Raw genomic sequence first — 16,950 nt, forward strand, 5'->3', positions numbered from 1 at the left:
GGCTGTCGGTGAAAGTTATCCAGGAGTTTTAACTCTCATTTTATTGGGGTCCTGGTTAATTCTCCTAAATAGCCATGAACACAAATGTTTGATGTTAATTGTGGGAAATCTGATCACAGGGCAACTGCTTGAGGATTTTGTAACCCGGAGTCTCAGCTGCTAAAGTTCATCGATGATCGCAGTGATGCTCTGAAAGACATCGTCCTCTGTCCCCACTCCTTGAATCTAAGACAGACACAGAGAGGGGAGAGAGAGGGGAGAGAGGGGAGAGAGATGGAGAGGGAGGGAGGAGAGAGGGGGAGAGAGGGGAGAGAGAGGGGAGAGAGAGGGAGAGACGGGGGAGAGAGAGGGAGAGAGTGGGGAGAGAGGGGAGAGAGAGGGAGAGAGAGGGGAGAGAGGGGGAGAAGGGGAGAGAGGGGGAGAGGGGGAGAGAGGAGGAGAGGGAGAGAGGGGGGAGAGAGAGGCGGAGAGGGGGAGAGGGGGAGAGAGGGAGAGAGAGGGGAGAGAGGGGGAGAGAGGGGGAGAGAGGGGAGAGAGGGGAGAGAGGGGGAGAGAGGGAGAGAGAGAGAGAGAGAGGGAGAGAGAGAGGGAGAGAGGGGGAGAGAGAGGGAGAGAGAGAGGGAGAGAGGGGGAGAGAGAGGGAGAGAGAGGGGGAGAGAGGGGGGAGAGAGGGAGAGAGAGAGAGAGAGGGGGAGCGGGGGCGAGAGAGGGGGGGGGGGAGGGAGGGAGTGGGAGGAGAGGGAAAGGGAGAGAGAAATAACCAAGCGGTTAGCACAGAGCATTGACACAAACGCGGAGTGATTTTCATCATCATAAGTGATAGGAGCAGAATTAGGCCATTCGGCCCATCAAGTCTACTCCACCATTCAATCATGGCTGATCTATCTCTTGCTCCTAACCCCATTCTCCTGCCTTCTCCCCATAACCCTTGAAACCCTCACTACTCAAGAATCAATCTATCTCTATCTTAAAAATATCCACTGACTTGGCCTCCACAGCCGTCTGTGGCAATTAATCCTACAGATTCACCACCCTCTGATTATACAAATCCCTCCTCATCTCCTTCCTAACGAAACATCCTTTAATTCTGAGGCTGTGCCCTCTGGTCCTAGACTCTCCCAGTAGTGGAAACATCCTCAGTGTTTGATCCCATCAGTGTTAATCCTCCCTGAGATAATGTGCCACCCTTGATCTTGGGACCAAAGCATCACAGCATGGTTTGGGAACAGCTCCCATCCAAGGCCGCAAGTTGTTATGTTATCCAAGATCCCAGCTGTTATCAGGTAACTGAATCATCCTACCACAACCAGAGAGCAGTCCCGAACTACTATCTACCTCATTGGTGACCCTCGGACTATCCCTGATTGGACTTTGCTGGCTTTACCTTGCACTAAACGTTACTCCTTTATCATGTATCTGTACACAGTAAATGGCTCGATTGTAATCATGTATTGTCTTTCAAATGACTGGATAGCACTCAACAAAAGCTTTTCACTGTACCTCGGTACACGTGACTATAAACTAAACTGGAACTGAAACTTGGCTTTGTGTAAATGAATACTTAATGGTCAGCGAATACTTGGTTGGCTGAAGGCCATGTTCCTGTGCTGCGTGATCTATGATCAACTATACCATTAAACTGGAAAGAGTGCTGAGAAGATTTGCGAGGATGTTGCCAGGACTTGAGGGCCTGAGCTACAGTGAGAGGTTGTGGCAGGCGAGGACATTATTCCTTGACGTGCAGGAAGCTGAGGGCTGATTGGAAAGAGCTGTATAAAATCATGAGGGGAATAGATAGGGTGAATGTACAGTCTTGTATCCAGAGTAGGGGAATCAAGAACCGCAGAACTTAAGTTTAAGATGAGACGAGCAAGATTTAATAGGAACCTGAGGGATTCACTCTGAGGGTGGTGGGTGTATGGAACGAGCTGCCAGAGGAGGTAGTTGAGGCTGGGACTACAACAGCGTTTAAATGACACATGGACAGGTACATGGATAGGACAGGTTTGGAGGGTTATGGGCCAAACACTGGCAAATGGGATTAGCTTAGATGGGGCTTGTTGGTCAGCATTGATGAGATGGGCTGAATGGCCTGTTTCCGTGCTGGGTGACCATGACTGTATCTGTGAAAGATCAGCGGGTAGTTGATGGGAATGTGGGGAGGATAACAGAAACGGATTTAGAGTGAAGGGAGAGTGTAAACGGGTCATGGACCTGGTTCTCTGTACCCTCCCCTCTTGCCCTGAACCTCCGAGGGTAAAGTCTTATGGGCCTATCCCACTTAGGCGATTTTTTGGGCGACTGCATCAAAATTTTCAACATGTTGATAAGTTTTTCCGCGGCAGTGGCGACAATTTTTGCTGTCGTTATAAAACGCCTGTCCCACTTAGGAGACCTAAACAGCAACCTCTGGTGACCTTGCCCGCCACCCAAAATAAAATCAAGGTCGAGGTGACCTGCAACCTCCTACCACCCCCACACAGATGTTGAAAACCTTCCTTGACTGTGAAGAAAAACGGCTTCGGCTAGACCTGCGACTAAAAAATGATCGATTTTTAAGACGGCAACCTATATTTAGTCGAGGCCGGTTTTAATCATGATGAAAAAATAGCAGCAACCTCGATGAAGCATCGACCACACGGAAACCAGTTTCGACCATTAGGGAGAGTGGCCAAAACCTCCGGAAACCTTAGGGAGAGTGACCTCATGGAAACCTTGGGTGGCGGGCAAGGTCACCAGAGGTTGCTGTTTAGGTCTCCTAAGTGGGACAGGGGGCTTTACACCGCACTGCAAGTCGTGAGAGGGAGCGTACCTTTCTTAGTAGTCCTTTGTTCTCGTAATGTTTCACCACCGGGACAGAGTCCACGAAGTAGGTTTCAACCCGCTTGCTGATCGTCACCTCGTTGTCGTCGAAGCGGCCGCTGGTCTGTCCGCGGTTTATCAGCCGCTGCTTCATCACCTCGGGGTTGCAGTCGATGAGGAGCACCACGCTGGGAGTGGAGAACTGTGGAGAGAGCGCGAGAGGGTCACGGGCTCAACGCACCTCCACCTACACAACCTACACACGCGCACTGCAGTGCCTCAATGGGTATTCCCTGTCTCGTGTGTCTGTACACTGCAAATGGCTCGATTGTAATCATGTGTTGTCTTTCCGCTGACTGGTTAGCACGCAACACAAAAGCTTTTCACTGTACACGTGACAATAAACTCAACTGAAACTGAACTGAACTGGTTTGATGATTCAATGGGTACAGCCATTTATGTCAGCCAGGGAGTGTCTGCATCTTATTGTCACATGTACGTATAGTCAATGGTTAAATGGCCCAAATTTAAATTTTTTTGTTTTGTTTTTAGAGATTTTGGAGATACAGTGCAGAAACAGGCCCTGTGGACCACCGAGTCCATGCCGACCAGCGATCCCCGCACACTAACACTATCCTACACACTAGGGACAATTTACAATTTTACTGAGGCCAATTAACCTACAAACCTGCACAGATCTTCAGAGTGTGGAAGGAAACCGGAGCTCCCGGAGAAAACCCACACGGTCACAGGGAGAACGTACAAACTCTGTACTGTGGTTCAATGATCATCGGAGACCCACACCACCCTGGCCACTCTCTCATTTCCTGCTATCGGGAAGAAGATATAGGAGTTTGAAAATGATAACATCCAGGTTCAGGAGCAGCTTCTTCCCGACAGCCACCAGGCTATTAAACTCTACAACCTCCAAATACGTTCTGAACTACATTGACTGGAGGACAAACAAACATGTGAACATAGCAGCTCACAGCCACAGTCCCAAGGACAATGAGAGGGGTAGGGGAGGTAAATGGTGGCACCACTTCTCTCATATGTACACATGCACACGTAAACACGCACATGTAAACACACACACACACGCACACACGTAAACACGCACACACATACACACACACATGCACATGCACACACACACACGGAAACACGCACACGCACATACACGCACACACACACGTAAACACACACACACACACACACACACACACGTAAACACACACACACACACACACATACACACGCACACACACGTAAACACACACACACACACACACACACACACACGTAAACACGCACACGCACACACATGCACACGCACACACACACGTAAACACACACACACACACACACACACACACACACAAACACAAACTAAACATAAACACACATGCACACACACACACACACACACACACACACACACACACACACACACACACACACACACACACACACACACACACACACACACACACACACACACACACACAAATGCAATCACACACAAGTTGAGAATTTAAGCCGCAAACTCACAGACTCACAATAAAACTAAAATGGCCCCATGCCTCTACTTTGTCAGATTTGTTACCACATTGAAATTTGGTGACAAGAGGAACAATTTTATGAAAAAGCTAGTTCAACGATAACCCCATCCAGTAGACACGCTGCCCAGACCTCTGTAGTCATCTGCCTTGTTCCTTGGCTGAGATTGGCAGTGCCACTGCCATAGAGTCAAACTCTTATTGGTGGAGATTGGTAGGTTCTTGATTAGTAAGGGCATCAACCATTATGAGGAGAAGGCAGGAGATTGGAGTGGGGAGGGAACAATAGATCAGCCATGATTGAATGGCGGAGTAGACTCAATGGGCCACCTTCTGCTCCCATGTCTTATGATCTTGTTGGGGGAACTAACAGCAACTTATGTGAGCTCCTGTACCGCGATGTTGCAGCCTCACATGGGGCAGGTCTGACTGTTGGACGAGGGTGGAGGTGGGTGAGGAGTAGGGTGATCTGGACATTAGTTGTGCACAAGGTCTAGACACTCACTGATTTGTCAAAGGTTTCGGCTTGTTTCAAAGTCCGGGGATACCCATCGATCATGAAGCCTTTGGTCTCCTGCAGGTTCTCCATCATAGCATCCTTCAGAAGATCCAATGTTATTCCCTGAAACAAGCAGAACCCAAAGTTAAAAGACCAAAAACTAATTGCCAGATCGATTAACAGCGGCACGGTGGCGCAGCGGTAGTGTTGTTGCCTGACAGCGCCGGAGACCCGGGTTCGATCCCAGCTACGGGCGCTGTCTGTACGGAGTCAGTACGTTCTCCGCCCGGGTTTTCTCCGAGATCGACGGTTTCCTCCCACACTCCAAAGATAAAGGTTTGCAGGACATTGGCTTGGTTTATGTGTAGATAGTTCCTAGTGTGTGTAGGATAGTGTTAATGTGCAGGGATCGCTGGTCGGCACGGACTCGGTGGGCCGAATGGCCTGTTTCGGAGCTGTATCTAAAGCTCAAAAACCTGGGAAAACACTTTGAACGATGCCTGTTTATGTTGTGGCCAGTCCGCGTAAGGAGATATTTACAGCCTCATCAAAGTTTGATAAAGCTATAACATGACCTCCTGACTCTTGTACTCAGTGCCCCAATCGATGAAGGCAGGAGTAGCACTCTCTCTACTTGAGGAGCCACTATCGCAAGAACAAATTGATTAGTGCTGCATTGTCATGTTTGTGGTGGGGAATTTTTTTTCCAAAAAAAGGACCACACTTTGGAAGTATCACCTTGGCTACACGTACTTTAGATGTCCTGAAAGAAATGCAACCAGCAATACAGAAATGTTTTGGAAGGAACTGTAGATGCTGGTTTACACCGAAGATAGACACAAAATGCTGGAGTAACTCAGCGGGACAGGCAGCATCTCTGGAGAGGAGGAATGGGTGATGTTTCGGGTCAAGAGTCTTCTTCAGAAAGTCACTTATCCATGTTAACCAGAGATGCTGCCTGACCTGCTGAGTTACTCCAGCACATTGTGTCCTTTTTTTGGGTAAACCGGCATCTGCAGTTCCTTGTTTCAACACTTTAAAAAGGCCTATTGCTGATTAACTGACTGTACTTAGCATTTTAGCCTACAAACCCGCACGTCTTTGGAGTGTGGGAGGAAACCGGAGCACCCGGACGAAACCCACACGGTCACAGGTTGAACATGCAAACTCCACGCAGACAGCCCCCTTGGTCAGGATCGAACCCGTTGATTCTGATTAGTATGGGTGACTGGGGTTATGGGGAGATGGCAAGAGAATGGGGTTGATAGATCAGCCACGATTGAATGGTGGAGTAGACTTGGGCAAAATAGCTTCATTCTGCTCCTGTGACCTGAACTTATAAACCCTGGTTTCTGACGTTGTGAGCCATCAGCTCTACCCGCTGTGCCACTGTGCCACCATGGTTGGGTGAAGGAGATCAGACTATTTAGTATCATCTATTATGGCACCAGATTTGAGTGCAGGCCTACAAGGTATAAAGGTACAGAAGTGTAATAACGCACCCCTCCAGATTCAAGGACAGTTTCTTCCCGGCTGTTATCAGGCAACTGAACCATCCTACCACAACCAGAGAACAGTCATAGAAACATAGAAATTAGGTGCAGGAGTAGGCCATTCGGCCCTTCGAGCCTGCACCGCCATTCAATATGATCATGGCTGATCATCCAACTCAGTATCCTGTACCTGCCTTCTCTCCATACCCCCTGATCCCTTTAGCCACAAGGGCCACATCTAACTCCCTCTTAAATATAGCCATTGAACTGTGGCCTCAACTACCTTCTGTGGCAGAGAATTCCACAGATTCACCACTCTGTGTGAAAAATGTTTTTCTCATCTCGGTCCTAAAAGATTTCCCCCTTATCCTTAAACTGTGACCCCTTGTTCTGGACTTCCCCAACATTGGGAATAATCTTCCTGCATCTAGCAGTCCTGAACCACTATCCACCTCATTGGTGACCCTCGGACTATCCTTGTTCGGACTTTGCTGGCTTTACCTTGCGCTAAACGTTATTCCCTTATCATGTATCTATATTCTCTGAATTGGCTCTGGGTGCCCTGGTTCCCTCCCACAGGTGGAACTAAGGTGGGCAAGTGATGGGGGAGGGGTGGACGGGGGGACACCAGCTACTCACCAATGGGACCAGACCTCCATCTGCCATTATCTTCTTAATCTTTTTACCTCGGTCCGTTTCGTTACTGATCTCCTTCCGCATCAGGTTGCCAGTGGACAGGTGTGTGAAGCCATATTTCTCCATCATTTTCACGCACTGGCTCCCTTTTCCTGACCCAGGGCCCCCTGAAACAGGAGAGCAGGTCACCGCAAGATTGGCCTCTCCATTCCTTTACAAGACCCTAAAACATGAAGCGACTCTGGTGTACCTGGTGCCTCTCAGGAGCGTCGCGGGACAATTAGCGAGTACAAAATTAACACGGAGGTAACCAAAGCTTGGTAAAGAGGTGGTGGCTTAGTGAATGTATCCGGAGGTGTAGAGGACTAAGGAGGTGTAGAGCATTAGCACTAGGATTAGATGTAGGATTAGATATGGGATTTAGTATAGGGTTAGGTATAGGAATAGGTATAAAATCAGGTATAGGATTAGGCATATGAGGAGACTGAAGAAGGTCCATCTGTCTCCTCAGATCCTGGTGAACTTCTACCGCTGCACCATCGAGAGCATCCTTACCAACTGCATCACAGTATGGTATGGCAACTGCTCTGTCTCCGACCGGAAGGCATTGCAGATGGTGGTGAAAATTGCCCAACGCATCACCGGTTCCTCGCTCCCCTCCATTGAGTCTGTCCAAAGCAAGCGTTATCTGCGGAGGGCGCTCAGCATCGCCAAGGACTGCTCTCACCCCAACCATGGACTGTTTACCCTCCTACCATCCGGGAGGCGCTAAGTTTATTAAGGGTTAGGACACGCTAGAGGCAGGAAACATGTTCCCGATGTTGGAGGAGTCCAGAACCAGGGGCCACAGTTTAAGAATAAGGAGTAACCCATTTAGAACGGAGACGAGGAAACACTTTTTCTCACAGAGAGTGGTGAGACTGTGGAATTCTCTGCCTCAGAGGGCGGTGGAGGCATTTCTCCGGATGCTTTCAAGAGAGAGCTAGATAGGGTTCTTAAAAATGGTGGAGTCAGGGGATATGGGGAGAAGGCAGGAACTGATTGGGGATGATCAAGGATTATAGGATTAGTCATAGGGTTACATATAGGGTTGGGTAAGGATTAGGTATAGAATAAGATATAGGATTATGTAGCGTTAGGTTTTGAATTAGGTGTAGGATTAGGTATGGTATTAGTTTTGGAATTAAGTATAGGTTTAGATATAGGATTAGGTATAAAATAAGGTGTCGGGTTGAGGCGGGATTGGGTATGGGATTAGATACAGGATCTGGTGTAAAATTATATATGCAATTGACTATAGGATTAGATACATGTTAGGTATTGGATTAACTATAGAATTTTTCATAACATTGGATGTAGAATTTGATGTCATAGAAACATAGAAAATAGGTGCAGGAGGAGGCCATTCGGCCCTTCGAGCCCGCACCACCATGTCGAATTAGCTCCAGGATTTGGTACATGGTTGGGTGTAGGATAAAGTATAGGATAAGAGTAGGGAGGTTCAGGATTCGGGGGGGGGGGGGATTCCAGAGCCTGGCACGGGGTGACCACAGCCCTAATTGGGCGGGCTTAATGCGATGGTGAATTACTCTGACCAGGAAGGATCTCCCACCTTGAGAGACTGCCAGTATCCAATGGTCTGGTGAGGATCAGGGTCCAATTCCCTGTTCCAATTTCTGGGATAAATACTGTGGGTTTAACGCTGAGATCTTGGAAACATCCCTGGAGATCTTGGATTGAAGAGATCGGGGTTACAGCAACTGGGAGCAGTGTGATGGCGGAACGGATTTGAAGACAAAGCCGGGAGTTTCAAAGTCAAGCCTTTGCTTAACTTTCAAACTTTCAGCGCCTCTACTACCTGAGAAGATTACGGAGAGTCGGTATGTCGAGGAGGACTCTCTCTAACTTCTACAGGTGCACAGTCGAGAGCATGCTGACCGGTTGCATAGTGGCTTGGTTCGGCAACTTGAGCGCCCAGGAGCGGAAAAGACTGCAAAAAGTAGTAAACACTGCCCAGTCCATCATCGGCTCTGACCTCCCTACCATCGAAGGGATCTATCACAGTCGCTGCCTCAAAAAGGCTGGCAGCATCATCAAGGACCCACACCATCCTGGCCACACACTCATCTCTCCGCTGCCTTCAGGTAGAAGGTACAGGAGCCTGAAATCTGCAACATCCAGGTTCAGGAATAGCTGCTTCCCCACAGCCATCAGTCTATTAAACTTAACTCAAACAGAAATCTGAACTTTAATAGCCTATTGCACTTTATATGCTTATTTATGTGTGTGTGTATATATATATATATATATATATATTCAATGGTATATGGACACACTGATCTGTTCTGTATTTATTCATGCCTACTATATTCTGTTGTGCTGAAGGAAAGCAAGAATTTCATTGTCCTATCTGGGACACATGACAATAAACTCTCTTGAACTCTTGAACTTGAACTTGCTCTACAGGGGGGGGGGGTCAGAGTGAAGGTCAGAGGGCAGATGGATGGGGTGAAACTCACAACACAGGCACCACAGGCCTGGATGAGGGTGGGGAGGATCATTGTATGTGTTGGAGAGATCTTCCCATAGAGAGCAGTATCTGGCAGTACTCCACACCACCTTGGCTTTATCCTGAACCAGGAGGAGGCCATTCAGCCCTTGTGTCTGTGCTGCCCCTTTGAAAGAACCAAAAGCAACTCCTTTCTCACAAGCCGAAATATTGTTCCCCTTCTTTAAATGTCTTCGATGAAAATCCTATGACCAGTGGGAGAGTCTAGGACCAGAGGCCATCGCCTCAGAATAAAAGGATGTACCTTTAGAAAGATGAGGAGGAGTTTCTTGTCAGCGGGTGGTGAATCTGTGGAATTCTTTGTCACAGACGGCTGTGGAGGCCAAGTCAGTGGATATTATTAAGACTGAGATCGACACATTCCTGATTCGCACGGGTGTCAGGGGTTATGGGGTGAAGGCAGGAGAATGGGGGTGAGAGGGAGAGATAGATCAGCCATGATTGAATGGTGCAGTAGACTCGATGGGCCGAATGGCCTAGTGATGCTCCTAGAATTTATGAACTAATGAACCTTTAGGCAGCACTTGCTAGGTGTACGTTTTGGCAGTGTGTGGGGGGTGGTTAGTGTGCGTGTGAAGCCGCAGTACCCCCCCCCCCCCCCCCACCGCGCATTGGGGGCAACAGACCCAGCGGGTCTGCACTTGGTCTAGTAAGGTTTACAAATCTCCGTTTCCCCTCTGATTCTTTTGCCGATCACCCTGCCTCCCTCCCCGAGACAGTTTCTCCTTACTTACTCTTTGAAGCTCTTTATAATTCCCAGCACCTCTATTACATTCCCCTTCAGCTCTCTCCGCTGTTAGAAATGTGGGTCAGATCCCACTCTGGTGTACCATTACATGTTGTGAGTTATTAATCCACAAGAAGTTTAATTGCAGCAATTCAAAGCTTTGCCTGAAGAACACAGAAACACAAGCAGGCTTCTACTCACCAATCACAAAGATAATTTTGGTGACTCTCAGTTTCTCTGTAAAATAAAGAACCAATATTGAGAACTTTGCAACACATATCTTTACCCAACCAGCTACAGCCAACCTTGTGAGCGGCACGGCACGGTGGTGCAGCGGTAGAGTTGCTGCCTCACAGTGCCAGAGACCCGGGTTCAATCCTGACTATGGTTGCTGTTGGTACAGAGTTTGTACGTTCTCCCCGTGACCGCGTGGGTTTTCTCCGGGTGCTCCAGTTTCCTCCCAAAACCATGCGGGTTTGTAGGTTAATTGGCTTTGGTTATCCTTCACCCCTGCAGCCATTAGATTTTATAATTCGGACCGCTAGGCTGTAGGGGGATGCATTTTTGCATGAAATTTTTTTTTTAAATTGTTAATTTATTGCTCTCAGGTAGTGTCCACATTGTATTTTATGTCTGCGTTCGTTTTGAATGTGTGGGTTTATTAGTTTGGGGCTTCAGGACATCTGAATTTCCCTGAGGGGATCAATAAAGTATTTTTAATTATTATTATTATTGTTATTATTATTATTACTATTATTATTATTAAATTGTACATTGTCCCTACTGCGTAGGTTAGTGTTAGTGTACGGGGTGATTGCTGGTCGGCGCGGACCTGAAGGATCTGTTATCATGTTGTATCTCTACAATAAACTAAACTAGACTATCCCTGTGGCTTGCTAATCTTTCTCCTACTGCAGTGATATGGAGAGGGGCTGGTGTGCTTAATGAGAAAAACATGTTTCACACAGAGAGTGGTGAATCTCTGGAATTCTCTGCCACAGAAGGTAGTTGAGGCCACAGTTCATTGGCTATATTTAAGAGGGAGTTAGATGTGGCCCTTGTGGCTAAAGGGATCAGGGGGTATGGAGAGAAGGCAGGGATGGGATACTGAGTTGGATGATCAGCCATGATCATATTTAATGACGGTGCAGGTTGAAGGGCCGAATGGCCTACTCCTGCACCTATTGTCTATGTTTCCTGTAGTTGATTGTGTTCTTCAGCAACATGTGTCTGCACAGAGTGGGACAGCCAACAAAACAAGGCGGGAAACATGTTCCCGATGTTGGGGGAGTCCAGAACCAGGGGCCACACAGTTTAAGAATTAGGGGCAAGCCATTTAGAACGGAGTTGAGGAAACACTTTTTCACCCAGAGAGTTGTGAATCTGTGGAATTCTCTGCCTCAGAGAGCGGTGGAGGCAGGTTCTCTGGATACTTTCAAGAGAGAGCTAGATAGGGCTCTTAAAGATAGCGGAGTCAGGGGATATGGGGAGAAGGCAGGAACGGGTTACTGATTGGGGATGATCAGCCATGATCACATTGAATGGCGGTGCTGGCTCGAAGGGCCGAATGGTCTACTCCTGCACCCATTGTCTATTGTCTATTGTTTCAGGCTGGGGGCATAGGCCCCTGAATGACTTTTTCTGCCTCAAATCCAGCGTTACCTTTCACTTCGTCACAGATCTGTACGGAGTTACCACTTTTGCAGTTCCCCATTGCGCCCTTCCTGATTGTGCCCGGGCTCCGGAGGAACCTCCTGTGTACACTGAGTACGAGACCCGCTTCACCGCACTTGGCCTGCCCTTTCCCCCACCCTCCCCTCCTTTCTTTACTGGTCAACCTACCATTATGACTTAACAGTGGCAGACCCAGACATCACAGCTACATACTGGTGGTGCTACAAGGTCGGACCACATCCATGCCACTGTGAAATTGGGCAGAGGCTGACTGGCAACAAGCCGGGAGAGACAGTTTACTGCAGCCCCACTGTGGCTGAATATGTCAGCTATTATCTAGGAAGGAACTGCAGATGCTGCTTTAAACTGAAAAAGATAGACACAAAATGCTGGAGGAGCAAGGGGCCAATCTGACGAAGGGTCTCCACCCAAAACGTCACCCATTCCTTCTCCCCAGAGATGCTGCTTGCTGCCTGTCCCGCTGAGTTACTCCAGCATTTCTTGTGTCTATCTTAAGTCAGCTACTTGTAGATAACTTGTGGGTGATGCCACAGACTCAGAGCAGGGCAGGAACGGATTGGGAATGATCAGCCATGATCACATTGAATAGCGGTGCTGGCTCGAAGGGCCGAGTGGCCTACTCCTGCACCTATTGTCTATTGCCATTCATTGCAGCATCTAATGCAGACTGATACTACCCCTCCCCTCCCCCTTCCACCTATATCCATCTCTCGGGCTTTACACTTTTCCTCATCTGACACCTTTTGGTCTCATTTTCACCTCCAGCCTTTGTCACTTTGGTTTAGAGATACAGTGGGGGAAACAGGCCATTCGGCCCACCGAGTCCGCTCCGACCAGCGATCGCCGCACACTAACACTATCCTACACACACTTATACCAAAACTAATTAACCTACAGACCTGCACGTCTTTGGAGTGTGGGAGGAAACCGAAGATCTTTGAGAAAGCCCATGTGGGAGAAGGTACAAACTCCGTACAGACAGCACCCGTAGTCAGGATCAAACCCGGGACTCTGGCGCTGTGAGGCAGCAACTCTACCAGTTGCCCCACTGTGATGGCATAAACACATGTGTCACAAGTGTAATTGAGTAGGAAGGAACTTCAGATGCTGGTTTACACCGGCGATAGACACAAAACGCTGGGGTAACTCAGCGGGACAGGCAGCAGCATTTCTGGGGAGAAGGAATGGGTGACGTTTCGGGTCGAGAGCAGAGGCGCTGCCTGGCCCGCTGAGTTACTGTAGCTTTTTGTGTCTTCAAAGTGCCTCATCCCCCTTGTCGAGGGCAATGATGAATGGTGGAAACGCTGGCCTTTCCAATGTAAAACAAAGCCTCCATCTCCACCTCCCAGCACCTGGTGCTGTGGTCTCGCCCGTTCTTGCACCGACTGTGAGCAAAGATCATAGATAGAAGACTCTTAGCTCAGGCAACTCTGATTGTCAACGCTCAAATCCCACAATCTCCCCGCTCAACCTTGCCAGCTCGTTCCCCAGGGACTCAGTACAAGTGTGGACCCTCTGCCTTTGCTTCCACCTCCTCTCCTGTCTTCCCCTAGTTCACCTCATCTCTTGGCCTTGTCCTTGCTCTTGCTCTGCTGGGCTTCAGACGTGGACTGTGTGTGTGTGATCCCTCGGTCACGTAATTCCCTTAGAAGCGTTAAGACACATCTAGCCACAGCGCTACTCAATGCCACTGGCCTCACCTTCAGCAATGACGCCACAAAAGGCTGCGCCCCGATTACTGACGACTATAATCTTCAAAGTCGGAGAGACATTGGGATGTCATAAAGGAGAAACAAATCAGTTCATCAGTTGTTATGGGAAACATGGAACAGCTGATCCATGGTCGGCGTGGACCACTGTGATGGGCTGAAGGGCCTGTTTGGTGGGTGAGTGGGCAAATGTTTGGCAGATGCAGTATAATGTGGATAAATGTGAGGTTATCCATTTTGGTGGCAAAAACAGGAAAGCAGACTATTATCTAAATGGTGGCCGACTAGGAAAAGGGGAGATGCAGCGAGACCTGGGTGTCATGGTACACCAGTCATTGAAAGTGGGCATGCAGGTGCAGCAGGCAGTGAAGAAAGCGAATGGTATGTTAGCTTTCATAGCAAAAGGATTTGAGTATAGGAGCAGGGAGGTTCTACTGCAGTTGTACAGGGTCTTGGTGAGACCACACCTGGAGTATTGCGTACAGTTTTGGTCTCCAAATCTGAGGAAGGACATTATTGCCATAGCGGGAGTGCAGAGAAGGTTCACCAGACTGATTCCTGGGATGTCAGGACTGTCTTATGAAGAAAGACTGGATAGACTTGGTTTATACTCTCTAGAATTTAGGAGATTGAGAGGGGATCTTATAGAAACTTACAAAATTCTTAAGGGGTTGGACAGGCTAGATGCAGGAAGATTGCTCCCGATGTTGGGGAAGTACAGGACAAGGGGTCACAGCTTAAGGATAAGGGGGAAATCCTTTAAAACCGAGATGAGAAGAACTTTTTTCACACAGAGAGTGGTGAATCTCTGGAACTCCCTGCCACAGAGGGTAGTCGAGGCCAGTTCATTGGCTATATTTAAGAGGGAGTTAGATGTGGCCCTTGTGGCTAAGGGGATCAGAGGGTATGGAGAGAAGGCAGGTACGGGATACTGAGTTGGATGATCAGCCATGATCATATTGAATGGCGGTGCAGGCTCGAAGGGCCGAATGGCCTATTCCTGCACCTAATTTCTATGTTTCTATGTTTCTATGTTTCCATGCTTTGCATCTAAATTAAACCACACTAAAATGCTTCCAAGATAGACACAACATGCTGGAGTGACTCGGGAGGCACATCTGGAGAGAAGGAATGGGTAACGTCTCGGGTGGAGACCCTTCTTCAGACTGCCAAGGTGTAGTTAGTTAGTTGCCATTGCAGAGGTTATAGTCCAAGTGCAGCAGACGAACAAAATAATCCGATGTTACTACAGGAAACATTACAGGAACATCCAAGTGGCACAGATGATGAAAGACTGCCAATGCCAACCAAGAAGGCACTGATCACTTTGAATTCACCAGGATAATGTTGGTTGGGACAGATTGGAATAAGGGAAGAATAAACATACATCTCTGTAGCTCCTTCTATGTTCCTACCAGCACATTTCAAAGTGTTTTACAGGCATTAGCTGCCTTTCCTTGCACAAAACACTATTCACATTATTCCCTTATCATGTCAAAAGGTCATATGGAAGGAAAAAATATTCCCAATGTTGGGCGAGTCCAGAACCAGGGCCCACACAGTCTTAGAATAAAGGGGAGGTCATTTAAGACTGAGGTGAGAAAAAACTTTTTCACCCAGAGAGTTGTGAATTTGTGGAATTCCCTGCCACAGAGGGCAGTGGAGGCCAAATCACTGGATGGATTTAAGAAAGAGTTAGATAGAGCTCTAGGGGCGAGTGGAGTCAAGGTATATGGGTTATTGATAGGGGACGATCAGCCATGATCACAATGAATGGCGGTGCTGGCTCGAAGGGCCGAATGGCCTCCTCCTGCACCTATTTTCCATGTTTCTATGTAATAGGAGTAGAGTTAGGCCATTCGGTCCATCAAGTCTACTTGATGGTATGATGATCTACTTATTCTTGCGTGTGGCGTGCACAGCCCAAAGTTGTAGGACAACTTGTTCTATTTGATCTTATTTGATTGTGCACGCCGGGTTGATTGCATTCATCGAAACAGGGCGGACCACGTGAAGGTTGCAATCTCCCACCCCATGAGCTGCTTGATCATGTATCTCTACACAGTGAAGGGCTCGATTGTAACCAGGTATAGCCTTTCCGCTGGTCGACACAAAATGCTGGAGTAACTCAGCAGGACAGGCAGCATCTACGGAGAGAAGGAATGGGCGACGTTTCGGTTCGAGACCCTTCTTCAGACTAATGTCGGGGAGGGGGGCGGGACAAAGAAAGAAAGTAGATGGAGACAGAAGGAATAGTGGGAGGAGTGGGAAGGGGGAAGGGGACGAGAGAGAAATCATGTTTTTCGCTGGCTGGACAGCCCACAACAAAAACTTTTCACTGTACCTCGGTACACGTGACAATAAACTAACCTGAAAATGCTGAGTTGTCAACCCTCGTGTGAAATTGTCAACAGTGACTACAAGTTGAAAGTATTTTGTTTGAAATGTCCTGGTAGGAATGTGAAAGGCGCTATAGAAATGCAACATTGCTCTTTCTTTATTCCAAATTGTTCCAGCATTATCCTGGCTGTTAGCTGCCCCTCCCCAGGCCTCACTGTTTTTGCAGCCTTCGCCAGCACTGTAAAGCCCCCTCCACCGACATTCCTTCCTCTGGCTTCACAATTTGCAACTCTGCAATCCCTTTGTCAGGGGTTATGGGGAGAATGCAGGATGATGGGGTTAGGAGGGAGGCGATGGATCAGCCATGATTGAATGGTGGAGTAGACTTGATGGATCGAATGGCCTAATTCTGCTCCTATCACTTATGAACTTGCCTCACGCCTTTGTTTTCGGGACGGCACGGTGGCACAGCGGTAGAGTTGCTGCCTTACAGCGCTGGTGACCCGGGTTCGATCCTGACTATGGGTACTGTCGGCACGGAGTTTGTACATTCTTTCGGTGACTTCATGGGTTTTCTCCAGGAACTGTGGTTTCCTCCCACATTCCAAAGACGTACAGGTTTGTAGGTTAATCAGCTTTGGTAAAAATTCCAAATTGTCCCTAGTGTGTGTAGGATAGTGTTAGTGTGCGGGGATCGCTGGTCGGTGCCGACTCAGTGGGCTGAAGGACCTGTTTCCGCGCTGTATCTCTAGAGCCTGAAGTCTACCTTCGTGCACGACAATAATAAAACAAAACCTAAAAGCATCTAGTCGTCCAGAAAATCCACCCGTCGCATTTTAGGGCGGCACGGTGGCGCAGAGGTAGAGTTCCTGCCTCACAGCGCCAGAGACCCAGGTTCGATCCCGACTACGGGTGCTGTCT

At 48.3% G+C, this 16,950-nt stretch overlaps 1 protein-coding gene across 1 annotated transcript in view; it reads right to left on the minus strand.

Annotated features, from left to right (window-relative positions):
- Positions 1-16,950, minus strand: part of LOC116991949 (adenylate kinase isoenzyme 5-like) — a 54,463-nt gene continuing 37,513 nt past the window's right edge. Inside the window, exons 10-14 of the mRNA XM_033050960.1 lie at positions 10,487-10,522; positions 6,993-7,156; positions 4,867-4,983; positions 2,813-3,004; positions 1-225 (exon numbers count right to left, since the gene is read on the minus strand). Coding sequence (XP_032906851.1) covers positions 160-225; positions 2,813-3,004; positions 4,867-4,983; positions 6,993-7,156; positions 10,487-10,522 — 575 coding nt within the window. The 3' untranslated portion in view covers positions 1-159. The remainder of the gene's footprint in view (positions 226-2,812; positions 3,005-4,866; positions 4,984-6,992; positions 7,157-10,486; positions 10,523-16,950) is intronic.

The sequence above is a fragment of the Amblyraja radiata genome, chromosome 35 (assembly GCF_010909765.2).
Source record: "Amblyraja radiata isolate CabotCenter1 chromosome 35, sAmbRad1.1.pri, whole genome shotgun sequence".
NCBI classification, from domain to species: Eukaryota; Metazoa; Chordata; class Chondrichthyes; order Rajiformes; family Rajidae; genus Amblyraja; species Amblyraja radiata.